Source organism: Electrona antarctica (assembly GCF_951216825.1).
Source record: "Electrona antarctica genome assembly, chromosome: 15".
Taxonomy (NCBI): domain Eukaryota; kingdom Metazoa; phylum Chordata; class Actinopteri; order Myctophiformes; family Myctophidae; genus Electrona; species Electrona antarctica.
Genome location: NC_136796.1, coordinates 28,496,604 through 28,511,233, shown reverse-complemented (window position 1 = coordinate 28,511,233; position 14,630 = coordinate 28,496,604). Strand labels below are relative to the sequence as shown.

Sequence of the window (14,630 nt, the reverse complement as noted above, 5' to 3'; positions counted from 1 at the left end):
CCAAGACTTGTAGGTTGTAGAAAGCGTCATCCCTTATACATTTATATTGTGTATGCATACACGGTAAATGCACCGAAATAGCATTTCCCCCTCAACACTTTCATGTCCTCTCGTCTCCCTCAATCCTCTAACTGTTTTATTATTCCAATGTCTATCTCTCCTGTCCCCAAATGCACCCCATCACCCTTTCCCCCTCCTCTTTCTCCATCAAACTATATGTTCCTCTATTTTCTTTTTCTCCTCCCTCCATCTTGCCCACTTGCCTCTCCTTCCCCTCAGAAGACAGGAAGCTGTTTGTGGGCATGCTGGGAAAACAGCAGGCCGATGCTGATGTGAGGAAAATGTTTGAGGCGTTTGGCAGCATAGAGGAGTGTACGGTTCTCCGTGGCCCGGACGGCACAAGCAAAGGTAAACTCACCCCTCCCTCGTGTTCGGAAATAACCCTCCCAGGCTGAGTTCCATGTGAAACCCTTAAAAAACCCTTTAACAATAAAGCCATCTTTGAATGCTTTGTAAATTATTAGAACCACAATTCTCAAGGTTCTCAAGATGATTTGTGGAAAACAACACGCACGCTTTCATTTACTCTCCCCCTCTGTATGTTTCAATATTGTCACTGTTGGGTGGAAACCGTAGTATGTCCCAAACCATTACTTTTCAATGGAAAAAGTAACCTTTGTTCCAATGGATCCAATGCATAGTAGTTATATTTTAGTCAGAAGCTCTTGTTAACATTTTCATTCGTTAACTATGTATAAAACCCAAAGACAGACTTAAAGACCAGCTGAAATGAAAAATAAATAATCTGTTATGGGTTATGGGAAATCTATAATGGGAACATAAATTAGTTCAAATCAAATTCACAATGATCACCATTTTTAGATATCCATAGTATACATATTTTCACTGTCATATCAATAATTAAAAAATAGCACATTCATTTATGAAAATGAAAATACACAAAAAGATGAAACGTGGAGGTATACCGTTTCTGCCCGAAAGCGACAATATTTTAAGTCTTGTTTTTAACTCATGTGCTTTCATGCGGGTTGACAAAAAATGACAGTGAAAGGTGAAACCATTAGTGAAAAGGGCGCTTACCTGCAATTGTCTTCAGTAGCCGCTTACGTACGCCATCATCACCAGTCACCTTTCCGTGAATTACCATTATCAACAACAACAATGCTAACGATATGTGGCGTGTAAATCAAGGAGCAGTGACACTTCAAACACAGACGCTTGATTTTCTTCTGTTTGTTGTATGAGGCATGACTAATGGTGCAATAGGTTTTATGGGTCATGGCTAATGATGCGTGCCGAGGTTTACGGGCATGTGATTGATGAAGCCATGAACGTTTTGTGGTCCATGCTTAATGATGCCATGGTAACAGATGAAGTGTTGGGCTGCAAGGCGGCCGCCATTGTGTTTCCTCAAAGAATTGTAGTTGATACGTATTTTTGAGTGCACGTGTGTGTCGTGTCTGCATGTGTCTCTGCATACATGCACTGTGTGTGTGCGTGTGGAGAGAGAGTGTTCACGTTTTTGTGCTCACTTGTGTGTGTGTGTTGTGTGTGTGTGTGTGTGTATGTGCGTGTGTATGTGTGTGCATGTGTACGGTTGTGTGATTGACAGCATTTAACTGTGTGTCGTTTTGATGATGTAGGATGTGCGTTTGTGAAGTACCAGAGCAACGCTGAGGCCCAGGCTGCTATCAGCACTCTGCATGGGAGCCGCACTCTACCGGTTAGACATGCACGCACGCACGCACGCACGCACGCACGCACGCGCACATGCTCCAAACACACACACATGCTCCAGTCCAAACCCAATCATTTAGGCACTTAACATGGTGACTCAGCCAACAGTCACCATTTCTCCTTTCTGTCCTCTTACTCCTACGCACACATGCACGCACGCACGCACGCACACACACACACACACACACACACACACACACACACACACACACACACACACACACACACACACACACACACACACACACACACACACACACACACACACACACACACACACACACACACACACACACACACACACAGACCTCAATACAACACACTACATTACACTTCACCCTGGAGAGAGGACAAAATGTTTGTGAAATGTCCTCTCCTCCATTATCCTGTTCTAGGTCATTCGACATCATAGATTGAAAGTAATGCGAGAGCACAAACGGATGCAAATATGAATACATCTTTCATTGTATTTTACCTTTATTCTTAAGTCATAGATTGCTGAACAACATGTGATCCATATTAGATCAGATAAAAAAAACAATGGCATTATGTTGGACATGTTATATGTATAAGTATGATGCATACCTAATTACATACCAGATGACTCAGCTCGAATAGCAGATCTACAAGATCTCTCAGGATAGGGACACTAGGATGCATGTGGTTAAAGGACTGTTTTTGTGTGGCACATTAGCAGATAACATGCAATGCAGGCCCCCACCCAGACTGGGTCCAGAATTATTTTATATATCAATGAATTAACGCAAAACATTTTTATATATCAATGAATTAACGCAATTAACATTTTGAATAATTGACAAAAAGTTAATTAGTCTGATTATACAGTATAACAACTTCATCCTGAGACTGTCTCTCCTACACGGTCTCCCTCTCACCTCTCCTACTGCCTGGACAGTCCAATTCAATTAAATTAAATGACTTTGGTAACTAGTGTTTTATTGCCAAGTACAGTATGACTGAGTTCATGCAAGAAATGCATGGATGGAGGAATAGATGGAGAAATAATGTTTCCTGCTCACCCCACAGGGAGCCTCGTCTAGCCTGGTGGTGAAGTTTGCGGACTCTGAGAAGGAGCGGGGGATTCGCAGAATGCAGCAGGTGGCCTCTCAGCTGGGGGTCATCAGCCCAATGACTCTGCACCTCGGAGCCTACAACGCCTACACACAGGCTGTGAGTACCACAACTGCCTAGTTACCTACACCTCACGGACACACACACAAGACCTGAGAGTACACGTACACTCTGAAAGCACACTCAGCTTAAGCACATTTCTTCCATTTTCTTCCTTCTTGCAATAGGCCTATCTCCCAGAATTTCCCCGCCCCCTTAATACGCCCCCTTTCCGAGTTAGTGGTGATAGCCTGACGTCACTCCATAGACACTACATGTCAGAGGTAATTTAAGAAGTCTACAACTTTTGTTTTCTCAAGGTAAGGTTTGTTCTATCTGTTCGAGCTGATTTACCATCTTGTTTGCTTCATAATAATATTGGTCTGTCACATTTTTACATTAGGAAATGTACTTAGATTCTCCAGAGAAAAAAACGTGTAAATGCTAATGTTAAATGACACCACTGTCTACCGGAAGGGGGCGTGGAAAGGGGGCTGTGAGATAGGCCTATTAGGTACCAGGATATGAATGAGTCATATTTCTGGTTTTGGACCATCACATAGTCAGTAACTATATGTTTTTTTTAGGGCCACGTGACCCTAAATGTGAATTTGAAGGTTTTTAGAAAACCTTAGGTTAGGTTTTAGAAGGCGTTCTGCGAATCGGCCTCAGGTCTCTAAATGGGTTAAAAATAATATATTCAGTTGGGGTTTAGGTACAAACGGTTAAAGGTGACATCTTCTATAAAAGATTTTTGTCTTCGTGAATTGAATATATAGGACCACAATGGAAACGAGCCCTCGGGGCCTTTTGTGTTATCCTTTTAGCATCATTGTATAATCGTGCCGCTGTACTATTTGCAAACTGTAAGTAGTACAAAGTATTCAAATCTGAGGCACCGATTGATTGATTGATTGATTGATTGATTGATTGATTGATTGAACGAACAACCCTCTTCCCTAACTCTGTCTCTGTCCCTCTGTCTTCTATGGCTCTGTCTACCCGTCCTCTGCCCTGCTACCCTGACCCTGTCCGTCTGCTAGCTGGTACAGCAGCAGGCCCTGGTGGCCCAGTCGGCCTACTTGTCTCCCGTCGCCACGGTGGCGGCTGTTCAGATGCAGCAGCTGGCCGCCCTCAACCCCAGCAGCCTCATTGCCACGCCCATCACATCCATCACCCCCTCCTCAGGTAACGAGAGGCGGATGTCTGCCGCTGGCTCAACTTTGATTCAATTTTACAGTCAGTAAAGTAGAATGGTGGATGCATGCAGGCAGGGCAGGGTGGAGGAGGAGGAAAGAGCATGCTAGCTTGTTGGGAAGCCATAATGTGCCAGCTGGTATTTATTTATTTATTACTTTCTGTCCATCAGTTTTGCATCCGGTAGATCATGTTGAGCTACATTACAGCTCAACATGATTTGCGTGATTTATATGGAATTTGCTATACAAAATGGGTTTATTAGTGGGCTAGTTGGGGCGGCTTTATCTGCGTGGGTATGGAGGCCGTCTGGCAATCAGAAGGTCACCAGCTCGTCTTTCGATCTGCCCGTGTCTATGTGTCAAAGGTTTCCTGAGCAAGATCCTTCCCCCCCTTGATCATCATCTGAGCAACCATCAACTGGGTGAAGCTGAAATAGAATTTTTGAATTTTGAATTACCTTTTTAAGTGCTAATATAAACAAAAGGTATTATTATTATTAACAACATATCGTGACGTATCTTGTGTGTGCAGGAACCAGTACTCCTCCCAGCATGGCTGGCACGCCAGTTCCGTCCCTGCCTCCACCACTCTCAGTGAATAGCTACCCCTCATTGCCAGCTCCACCCAATGGGCAGTCGGCAACCGAAGCACTGTACACCAATGGTGTCCATGCATATCAAGGTACAGTACATCCATGTTGTCTCTAGTGACGAGTGTTGAAAGTTATCTTTATTCTCCTTCTTTGTTAAAAGGTTAAAAGCACTATATTCTGTTTGAGTAATACTTGCTATAGAGTGTTTGTTCAGAACCAGAGGGTAACATGGCACTGGTCTAACCTCCCGTTAGTCCGACTAACCCTAACCCTGACCGCACGCGAAGCCACGTTGTCGGAGTAATGGGATATTGGAATTATGGGTAGTCCCCCCTGGTCGCCCCATCTCTCCAGTCTCTTTAAGAATCATAAAATACATTTTCAGGTGGGTTGCATTTTTCAACCAATCAGGATAGAGTACCAATTTATTTATTCTGCTCATTTCTTTGTCACCACTCACCGTCTATCCTGATTGGATAAAATTGGTATCCCGACCTGAAAATGTATTTTCTGTTTAATAAAGAGCTGGAGAGACATGAAGACTGCAGTCACTGCACTCTATAGCAATGAGTACTATAGGAATATAGAGCTATTTAACACTTAAACAAAGAAAATACCCTATACCCTACCTTTAATGTAAAATTGAGAGGAAATATGTCACAAATTGGATCTCAACGTAGTATATGATTCAAAATTACTTTATTATCAGCTCTCACTGACTCAGCAGCCATGTATGCAACACATACTACACACATTTGACATAACACAGAGAAACAAAGCAAATAAATTACATACATAAAAACATGAAGACAAGAGCAATGTCCACCACTCAGCCCACCCCTGGCCAGATTCAAAATTAAGCCTCAAAATCGACTGATGGACAAAGGACCTCTTTAGTCTGACCTTATTGTATTTTGGAACGCTGTATTTCCTCCCTGAAGTCAAGTCGGCAATCTATATTCCCTTTTCTAAACATGGCTAGTGTTTGAAGTGATATTCCTTGCCAACATTAGCATACTGTTATATATATCAGATACAAAGAGTCTCTCAAGTGGTTGTCCAACAATATTTGAACTAAATGTATGTTCAGTTGTGACTTTAAGGCAACAGACAAACACCCATACCAGGTGTTACTACAGTAGTGAGGAACACTCATAATAACAAATGAAAAACAAAAGAAGAATTTGTCTACTTGCACCAAAAGATTTTAGACGGTGAAGAAAATAAATTCTTTGCTTTGTTTTCTTGCCCATTTTCTTGGATTCAATGTGATCTTTCCATGACAAAAGATGGTCTATTACAACTCCTAGGTATGTATATGAGCATACCGGTACCTGGTTGTTCTGTTCAACATGAAACGTAATGGGGGATCTGTGTATCAAAATGTGATTGATTGATTGATTGATTGATTGATTGATTGATTGATTGATTGATTGATTGATTGATGTATGTATGTAAATAAATAATTGACTGACTCCTTGACTATAGCCATTACGGGAATCGGTTTTACAACTCAACAGCATAGAACACACACAAATAGAGACAAATATAAGACACAAAATACTTTACAAATATCATCCAGTTATTATTGATTGTATTAGTTATTTTACCTGAGTTCATAGCTGGTGCATATTGTCATGTAAGTGCACAGTCATTCTTTACTGTGGTACGTGGTTTGTTGTTGTTGTTGTAAGTTAACCACTTAAGCCCTGTTTTACACTTTCTATATTTTAAAATAGCTGATCTACAAGCTCACAGTACATCGCAAGCTTGTAGATCTGCTTTTTTTCCGATTTTGTTTTTTGAAAATGTTAGAAAATGTTTGCCTATAATGACTTGACCAAAATAAGGGATTCCAGGGTTAAAGGGCCACTTCACCACTTTTGCAACCAGATCTTATTTTAATGATGTTTGGGAGACAAGAAACACTTTCCTGGGGTTTTTATGTGGGTACTATGTGTTTTTAGATATTTCAGTATTTCAAAGTGTCCATGGGCTCCATGATGTCATGGACACTGGGCTCACTTATTTCCTGGACTACATGTTGTCTCAGTAAGACAGCCCTCCTCCTATCCACAAGGAGGAGCAGTGGACCAAAGCATTATGGGAATTGTAGTCCAGGAAGGAAGTGAGCCCAGTGTCTGTGACATCATGGAGCCCATGGACACTTAAATATCTAAAAAGACATATTACCCAAATAAAAACCCCAGGAAAGTGTTTCTTGTCTCCCAAACACCATTAAAATAAGATCTGGTTACAAAAGGGGTGAAGTGGCCCTTTAATGTGGTTCATGCAAATGTGACACAAAAATGACTTAATTATAGAGTGCACATCCATTCACACGCCAGTGTTCTTCATCCAGGCAGCGGTTCATCTGCTGATTCGCTGTACCAGAACTAATGTAGACTCAGATGAAATGAAACAAATTAAAGCGGCGAGGTTGGTCCAAATGTTATTTGGAGCATGCTGATGTGCCCTGGATAGCATGTAGCATCTTTTTAACACATATATCGTATATCGGTGGGTGTGAGGAATGATGATGATGACTGTGATGATGACGATGATGATGTGTGTTGTGTCACAGCTCAGAGTCCAGTCCTGGACCCCCTCCAGCAGGCATACACAGGCATGCAGCACTATACAGGTACTGGTATTGCTGGTTCTACAGCGTTTGTTTGTCAAATGTAGTAGCTAGCTACAGCAGCTGCTTATACTTGTGAGTACACAGTGTATGCTGTATGTTTAGATACATTATATTCTGTAAATATGCTTATTTTAATTTCTACTACTATTCATAAAGTAATAGTGTAATAGTAATATTAGTACTGGAAGGGCAGAAATTATAGTGAGGTTTTTGAGGCATTGCCAGAATGAACTTTAAATAAACATATTTCTGATCATACCGTACTATGATCATACTTTTGGTTTTCAACCTCAGACAGAGAAGGTGACACATTTTTCACTGAGGCTCACAAGCAACTGCATTGTTATAGCACTATATATCACTTATACCGGTATCTTCTTCATACATCACAAAGATTATGTGAGACATATCCCAGTCTTTTTTTTGTATACATTACAAAAGTGAATTTGTTTGTTCTCACTGTTTTGCCTGATTTACTGCCTTTTTTTGCTATTATTGTAATATTGTTTTATGTTGTATTTTATGTATTTTCTTTATAGCTCTGTAAAGCACTTCATGTCATGAAAGGTGCTATATAAATACAGTTTATTATTATTATTAAAAGTCTGCAATGTTCTGTCTGTCTGTCTGTCTGTCTGTCTGTCTGTCGGTCTGTCTGTCTGTCTGTCTGTCTGTCTGTCTGTCTGTCTCAGCTACATACCCTGCTGCATATGGCCTGGTGGGACAGCCATTCCCTCACCAACCACAACTAGTGGCCCAACAGCCACAACAACCTCAGCAGCTGCAACAACGAGAAGGTACCATTCAGTAGCTCATACAAACCAATATAATAATAGTGTGGCGACACAAGCGTTGACTCCCATTGTAACAATGTAATGCGGAAGTGCTCATACTATCTCATATGTTTGGAACTATAGCCCATAGCGCCCCGCTTTGCGGCGAGATCAAAGCGTGTCGCCACTCTCTTCCTAGATTACTCTGATAAACACATACTGTAGCTAACTGGTTCCCAAACACTGGGTCGGGACCCATTTTTTGGTCACAGCCATATTTTTTATGGGTCCCTTTATTTTTTTGTTTCCTATATTTTGTTTTTAATATAAATGTGTTGGCCCAGGCGGTGGCGTAACCGTCTGGGCACCCGACTGGTAATCCAGTCGCAGTGTGCAGCGGGTTCGACTCCCGAGCCCGACACGGCCTTTACCCCCATCTCTCTCCCGTTTCCTGTCAGCCTACTGTCTGTCCCTTCAAAAACCAATAAAAGGCGTAAGCCGCAAAATAAATATCTTTAAAAAATATATATATATATAAATGTGTTATTGCTGGTCAGTGTTAGTCACTTTGCCATTTAATTCACACTCTAGATACAACTCCCGTAACTTTATCACGGACAATTATGTTGTTCCTGCTCTTCCTGTTCCCGATCAAATCCCAGTAAATCCATGTAACTTATGCAGCAGCTACATCGGTCATGATTATTGTGAAAAGAAACTTTTGGAAGGATATGCTTTCGTGCAGAATACTTAAGGTACTCTGCTTGCAGAGGCTAGATCATTGCATTTCCCTGCACATTACCACAGCATTACAATTCTACAAGTTCTCCTTCAGCATTGTAATTCCCTCTGAGTGCCTGAAAAAGTCTTTAACCTCTTTTAAGGCCCTTGCACACAAGAGTCTTATTTTGTAGCACAAAAAACGGACCACATTTTAAAATGAACACGCACTTCTCTATGACCTATGACCTATGACCTGCATACCATTACCTACTCAGAAATTTCCACCCGACGAGTGGCTGTGATCGTCATTTATTCAGCCGACCTCGGGACAATTCCTGCATTTTTCCGTATGCGTTAACAACTGATTGACCAAAAGCAAATTGCTTTGGACTCTATGTGCAAGGAAGGGTCTTTATCCTCATCCTCCCCTCGTTTCCCTTCCCTTCCCTTCTCTCTCTCTCTCTCTCTCTCTCCCTCCCTCCCTCCCTGTGCAGTCTGGTCTGATCTGTCTCACACCTGGACCCTTTTCCATTTTCCAGGTCCTGAGGGCTGTAACATCTTCATCTACCACCTGCCGCAGGAGTTCACAGACTCTGAGATGCTTCAGATGTTCCTGCCCTTTGGAAACGTCATCTCCGCAAAGGTCTTTGTTGACCGAGCGACCAATCAGAGCAAATGCTTCGGTGAGTCATGACGGCAGCAATTAAAAGGGTGCCAATCCTGCTTTAGACGAAACCCTATAAAGCAGGAATGGCCACCATAAGGCCAAGTTGAACATTTTCTGTTTTAGTGTCTTCCTTGACCTAATGACTGCCTGCACAAGCATTTTGGCGCTATTCAGGCCAGTGGTTAACGATCATAATAATAACAATATCGTACAATATAGGGTGAAGAGATTAACCAAAACACTTTTCATTGCAATTAAAACACATTCATTTAAATTGGCATTCCTTTATTTATTTATTGTTTTGTTTTGTTCTCCCCTGGAAGCAGGGAACAATCGAATACTGCATTTGTCTTCTCATACTGTTGGTGTATTTGCGGGGGTCGTTAAGCTGTCATCTGTCTCTCTTAACAAGGTTTTGTGAGTTTTGACAACCCGTCAAGCGCCCAGACTGCCATCCAGGCCATGAACGGGTTCCAGATTGGTATGAAGAGGCTGAAGGTTCAGCTCAAGAGGCCCAAGGATGCCAACAGACCCTACTGAAGAGGTGAGGTACTGGACAGACCAGGGCGCCAAAGAGATGATAGAGTTCTACAAGGGGGACAAGGACAGGATAGAAGTACAGAGAGACACGTTGGACAAGGAGATGACAGGGTTACAAAATCCAAGAGGAATGAGTAGAGGAGACGGTTACAGACCGACCAGGGGAACCGAGCTAGGAGAGAGTTGCAGAGAGATCAGGGCAGTGTTGATTTTGACAGCAAATTTTAATTTAGTTTTTGTCATAGTCTGTTTAATAAAATTCCATTTAGTTTTAGTCATATTTTAGTCATCAGACATGTTCTAGTTTGAGTCTACTTTTAGTCAACTATTTAAATATCATGTGATTTTAGGCTAAATCTACAGTTGATTTTGTCGACAGCAATGTATTTTGGCGGGCCTTGATGGTGTCGTAATGGTTGATTTTACACTTGCCGAAATATCCGCTGCATTTGAAGAAAAAAAAAAGCCGATCTACAAGCTCACAGCGCGTCGCAGCGCGACACATTGAGGACTTGTAGATCTGCTATTTTCAACACTCGAGCGCAACCAAACGTAAAATGTGTTGTTTTAGTCCTACTGGATCTCTTCTCCACTAGTCCCTCCCTAACATTTTTGTCTAGTTTTTATTTATTGAAGAAATGTCAATTTATATTTAGTCTTAGTTTTAGTCGTCATAGCTTAGTTTTTATTTAGTTTTCGTCTGTGAAAAAAGGTATAGTAGACAAACTTTTGTTTTGTCGACGAACTCAACACTGGATCATGGGGACATGGAGAGGAGCATTACAGACACAGGGAACGGGGAGAGAGTTGAGGCCTATTCATACTCTATAGTTTTAAGTGATGAGGTGACCACCGAAACGGTGGCCGCCTCCTCACCTAAAACTGGAGATTTACATAGAGACCAGGAGAAGAGGAGAGGGTGACAGAGAGGCCAGCGGGGCTGGAGAGGAGAGAGTTACAGAGCGAGCAGGGAGATTGGGAGGAAGGGTGTGTGAAACATTGTGAAACATTTACAGAGTTATCAATGCTAAAATGAATGTCTGTCTTCAATCACCTTCTAAATCAGCTTGTTTGAGGTTTTCAGTTTTCTTAGTCGTAGCAAAGAAAAAGTACATTGACATCAGACAAGCTGCCTCTCTTTTCTTTATGAACTGGGTTTTTGTATTGCAAGTAGTGACAGGTGTGCTAATTGTTCCAATCCAAAGAGGCTTTTTACTCTAAGAAATGTTTAATATTTTTAGTCTTCTGTGGTAGGGTTGAAAACAGCTGCTGTTCGTCATTGATTTTTATTTTCACTTTTCATTTATTTATTTTTGTGCTGTGTCATGTCATTTTTCCTGGAAAAAAAAAAACATCACACCACTCTCAAGACTGTCCTGTCCATACATATATCGTGGAGACTGCGTCGCTATGGCTCCGGTTGCCTAGCAACCGCTAAAACCTCCCCCTTCCTTCTCACTGCGTTGTAAGTTAATTGGCCTGTGTTGGTTGCTGTGGCGATATTGCCTGTGATGGTTGCCATTAGCAATTTTTATTTTGGGCCGTTGCCTTGATTCACCATGCTGAACTGCATGGCGAGTTACTGTGGCGACCATGAACTTGTGTTTGGTGCGTTGTGAGTTTCCTCTTTATTATTTTGTCCTGGTTTTTTATCCTAAAAAAGAAAAGAAAAAAAAAACACTGATCAATAATTGTCACATTACCTCAAATTTTGTAAGCAACTGATTATCATGACATGCTATTTTTGTAGTAATATAAACATCTCATTGCCAAGAGCAAAATTTGCCTGTTAGAGATAACTAGTCCATCAAATATGGATTTATATTACAATTCTTTGCCTTTTTTCATTAGTTTCCTTTTTTGTTGTTTGTCATGATTATCATTCTTACATGTCCCCTGTTTAGTTGATTGGTGTGGTAGTTTTGGTGAGTGGGGGATTTTCGTTTGGTTGTAACTAAACTCCAAGTGACTTTGTGCCTGAACTTTGTCTGTTTTTGTGAGATTTACTGAACGTTTACATGTAAATGGTTGACAATGTATAGTAGTGTGTGTGTGTGCGTGTGCGTGCGTGTGCGCGTGTGTGTGTGTGTGTGTGCACATCAGTGAGAGACAGAAAGAGATTTAGTGCATCTGTTATTGTGTGATTTTCGTGAAAACGTGTATTTGTGGGTGTATGTGAACGTGCGTGTGTTGTAACGAACGAGACACTTAAGTTTCTCTAGAAGGTTTTGGATAAAACTGTATGGCCATCGTGACACGTGCTGCTGGCTGAGGAACTACTTTCCTCTGTAGGAATTCTGGGCTGCCAAGATATCATGAACAAACATAAATGACTTTGATGCAGCCAGCCTGCATCATAGCTTATTAGGAATTTAACGTCTTCATTTACATCAAATCAGGAGTCTAAAGTTTCCTCCAACACCGCAGTGTAGTGAATTAAATGCTCTCGAATGGAATTACATCACATAATATTTGTACTGCATACAGTCTAGTATACAGGTACAGGTATTTTTGTTAGATGGTAATCAGGTTCAAAGACATACTTTCCAGAATTCCTACTGTGCATGTTCTGAATTGATTTGCCTGCGTAAACGAGACCGAGAACCCATTTGATCAGGGACGTGCACACAGTAGCAGCAGTATGGTCACCTGTATGAGTTGCATGGGCACTAGGGTGTGCTTGTATAGCTGAATACTGAGACTTTACGGAGGCATCAGTTCAAGCAAGTGTGTATTTACAATCTACACTTCCAAAGACTAACCTCACTCAATATGTGTGTGTCATTTGTTTTAAAAAAATATTTTTTATTTTTTCTTCTCCAGGGGGGTCGGGAAACCCTGAAAGTCCAATCAAGAAACCACTTTGGGATGCCCCAGCCTTTTGGTTGTTTGAACCAACCCTATAGCACAGGAGAGCAAAACATCAGTGAAACCATACCTGTATGTGCTTAATAATGCCGACAATACCCATCACAATCTATAACAATATCAATACAACAAGCCACAGCTGTGTTCGGAGATGTCAACTGCTTCAGAGGTCATATCATTCCACAGATGGACTCAGTTCTACTATGTACATACATACAACTCTACTGTCAGCTACAAGATTTACATGTTAAGAAAAAGCATATCATTGATGTTTATCTACCAAACAGGGTTCTACTGTATAGTGTGATTTGTAGTCTATGACGTAAGGAAGAAAAGGTTTAGTCTTCAAGGAAAGAAGGAAAGAATGGAAGGGAGGAAAGTCTAAGACTTTGTCTGAGAAAAGAAAATACTACTCTGTATGATTACCATTGGTAAGATTGTTCTGTAGAGTTAGTTTTATTATTTAAAAAAAAGTAAATTAATGGGGGGGTGGGGTAATTAAACTGAAAGAGAAATTGATTTCTTTTAAATGTATATACTTTTGTTCAAAATGGAGTTGAAGGACTTAAGACTTGGTGAGTTAAAAATTCTCTGCTGCCACTACTTTTAGCGTTGACCAAGGGGGAGGGAGGGAGGGGGGAAGGGAATTTTTCTACCTTGATTTTTTATGTTTGATTCATTTGTTAATCACTTTGATGGGGTGAACAGGGGAAGACATGACAGGTTTTTTATTTTAGAAAATAGATGATTCCTGAGGCCTCCAAGGCCACTTACACAATTATTGTAGAGTTTTTAATTACATAAATGTACTTATGAAAGTAAAACAAAAAACAAAACAAAAAAACAAACAAACATTATAATGTTTCTTTATTTATTCTCTACAATCGCTGTTTTAAAACATATGTCTTTAAAGAAAATAAAGTACAATTTAGAAAAAAAATAGTTGCCTCTTTTGAGTTTGTATGCTCTGTAATTCTCCAGAAACATGAGTGACTACAATTAAATGTAAAAATGTATTTGTCAATATAAAAGCCAAAATGCCTGCTAAACTGCCAATCCAGAATAGGCCAGTTGACCAGTCATGCTGTATTGCCTTATTTAAAGTGAGTCTTTCACATCTTTCAGGGGTCTTTGCTGCTCTCTATGGGACCTGGCGAGTACTGCAGAAAGTGGCCTGTGGTGGTTGTCATTAGGGAGGGCAGGGGCAGGGTATCCTATTCCTAGACAGGATTTCTGGTGTTCATAATGGAAATTAAATAATTTATTAATTTCAAGGGAGTATTTAAAGATGCTGCCTAGGAGCAAGCCATTTGTGCTACTTGTGTCCATTATAAAACAGACCATCAATTATATTGGTGCCCTAAACTGCCCTTTGTTGCGACTGAAGGTCGTAGTTAACTATAGAATTGTGCATTTCCTGTCAGTGTGGTGGTCGGACACGTGACATCATCAGGGATGGAGCATGTGACATCATCAGGGATGGAGATCCCTTAATCAATATTAAGCCCATATATGTAGATCCCTCTACATCTGACCTCAAACTCTTAGATCTCCATATATGGAGCTGACCTGTTCTGACATTCCATATGTTGATCCTTCCCCATCCATCCTTCCTCTTCGATGTCTCCCTTTTGACCGATACCTGTCCATTTAAACTCTAGACGGGCCTGCCTCAAAGTTATTAGTGCAGCCGCGCCCGGCAGCCTGGCGAAAAGTAGAGTTCTCAACAGGCCC

General features: G+C 41.1%; 1 protein-coding gene across 1 annotated transcript in view; it reads left to right on the top strand.

The window, feature by feature from the left end:
* celf3a (cugbp, Elav-like family member 3a) overlaps nt 1-13,511 on the top strand; it is a 30,884-nt gene extending 17,373 nt beyond the window's left edge. Inside the window, exons 5-15 of the mRNA XM_079523418.1 lie at nt 280-408; nt 1,665-1,744; nt 2,806-2,949; nt 3,933-4,077; nt 4,621-4,770; nt 5,971-5,991; nt 7,266-7,325; nt 8,018-8,122; nt 9,361-9,504; nt 9,901-10,032; nt 12,852-13,511. Coding sequence (XP_079379544.1) covers nt 280-408; nt 1,665-1,744; nt 2,806-2,949; nt 3,933-4,077; nt 4,621-4,770; nt 5,971-5,991; nt 7,266-7,325; nt 8,018-8,122; nt 9,361-9,504; nt 9,901-10,028 — 1,106 coding nt within the window. The 3' untranslated portion in view covers nt 10,029-10,032; nt 12,852-13,511. The remainder of the gene's footprint in view (nt 1-279; nt 409-1,664; nt 1,745-2,805; nt 2,950-3,932; nt 4,078-4,620; nt 4,771-5,970; nt 5,992-7,265; nt 7,326-8,017; nt 8,123-9,360; nt 9,505-9,900; nt 10,033-12,851) is intronic.
* Nucleotides 13,512-14,630: the final 1,119 nt, after the last annotated feature.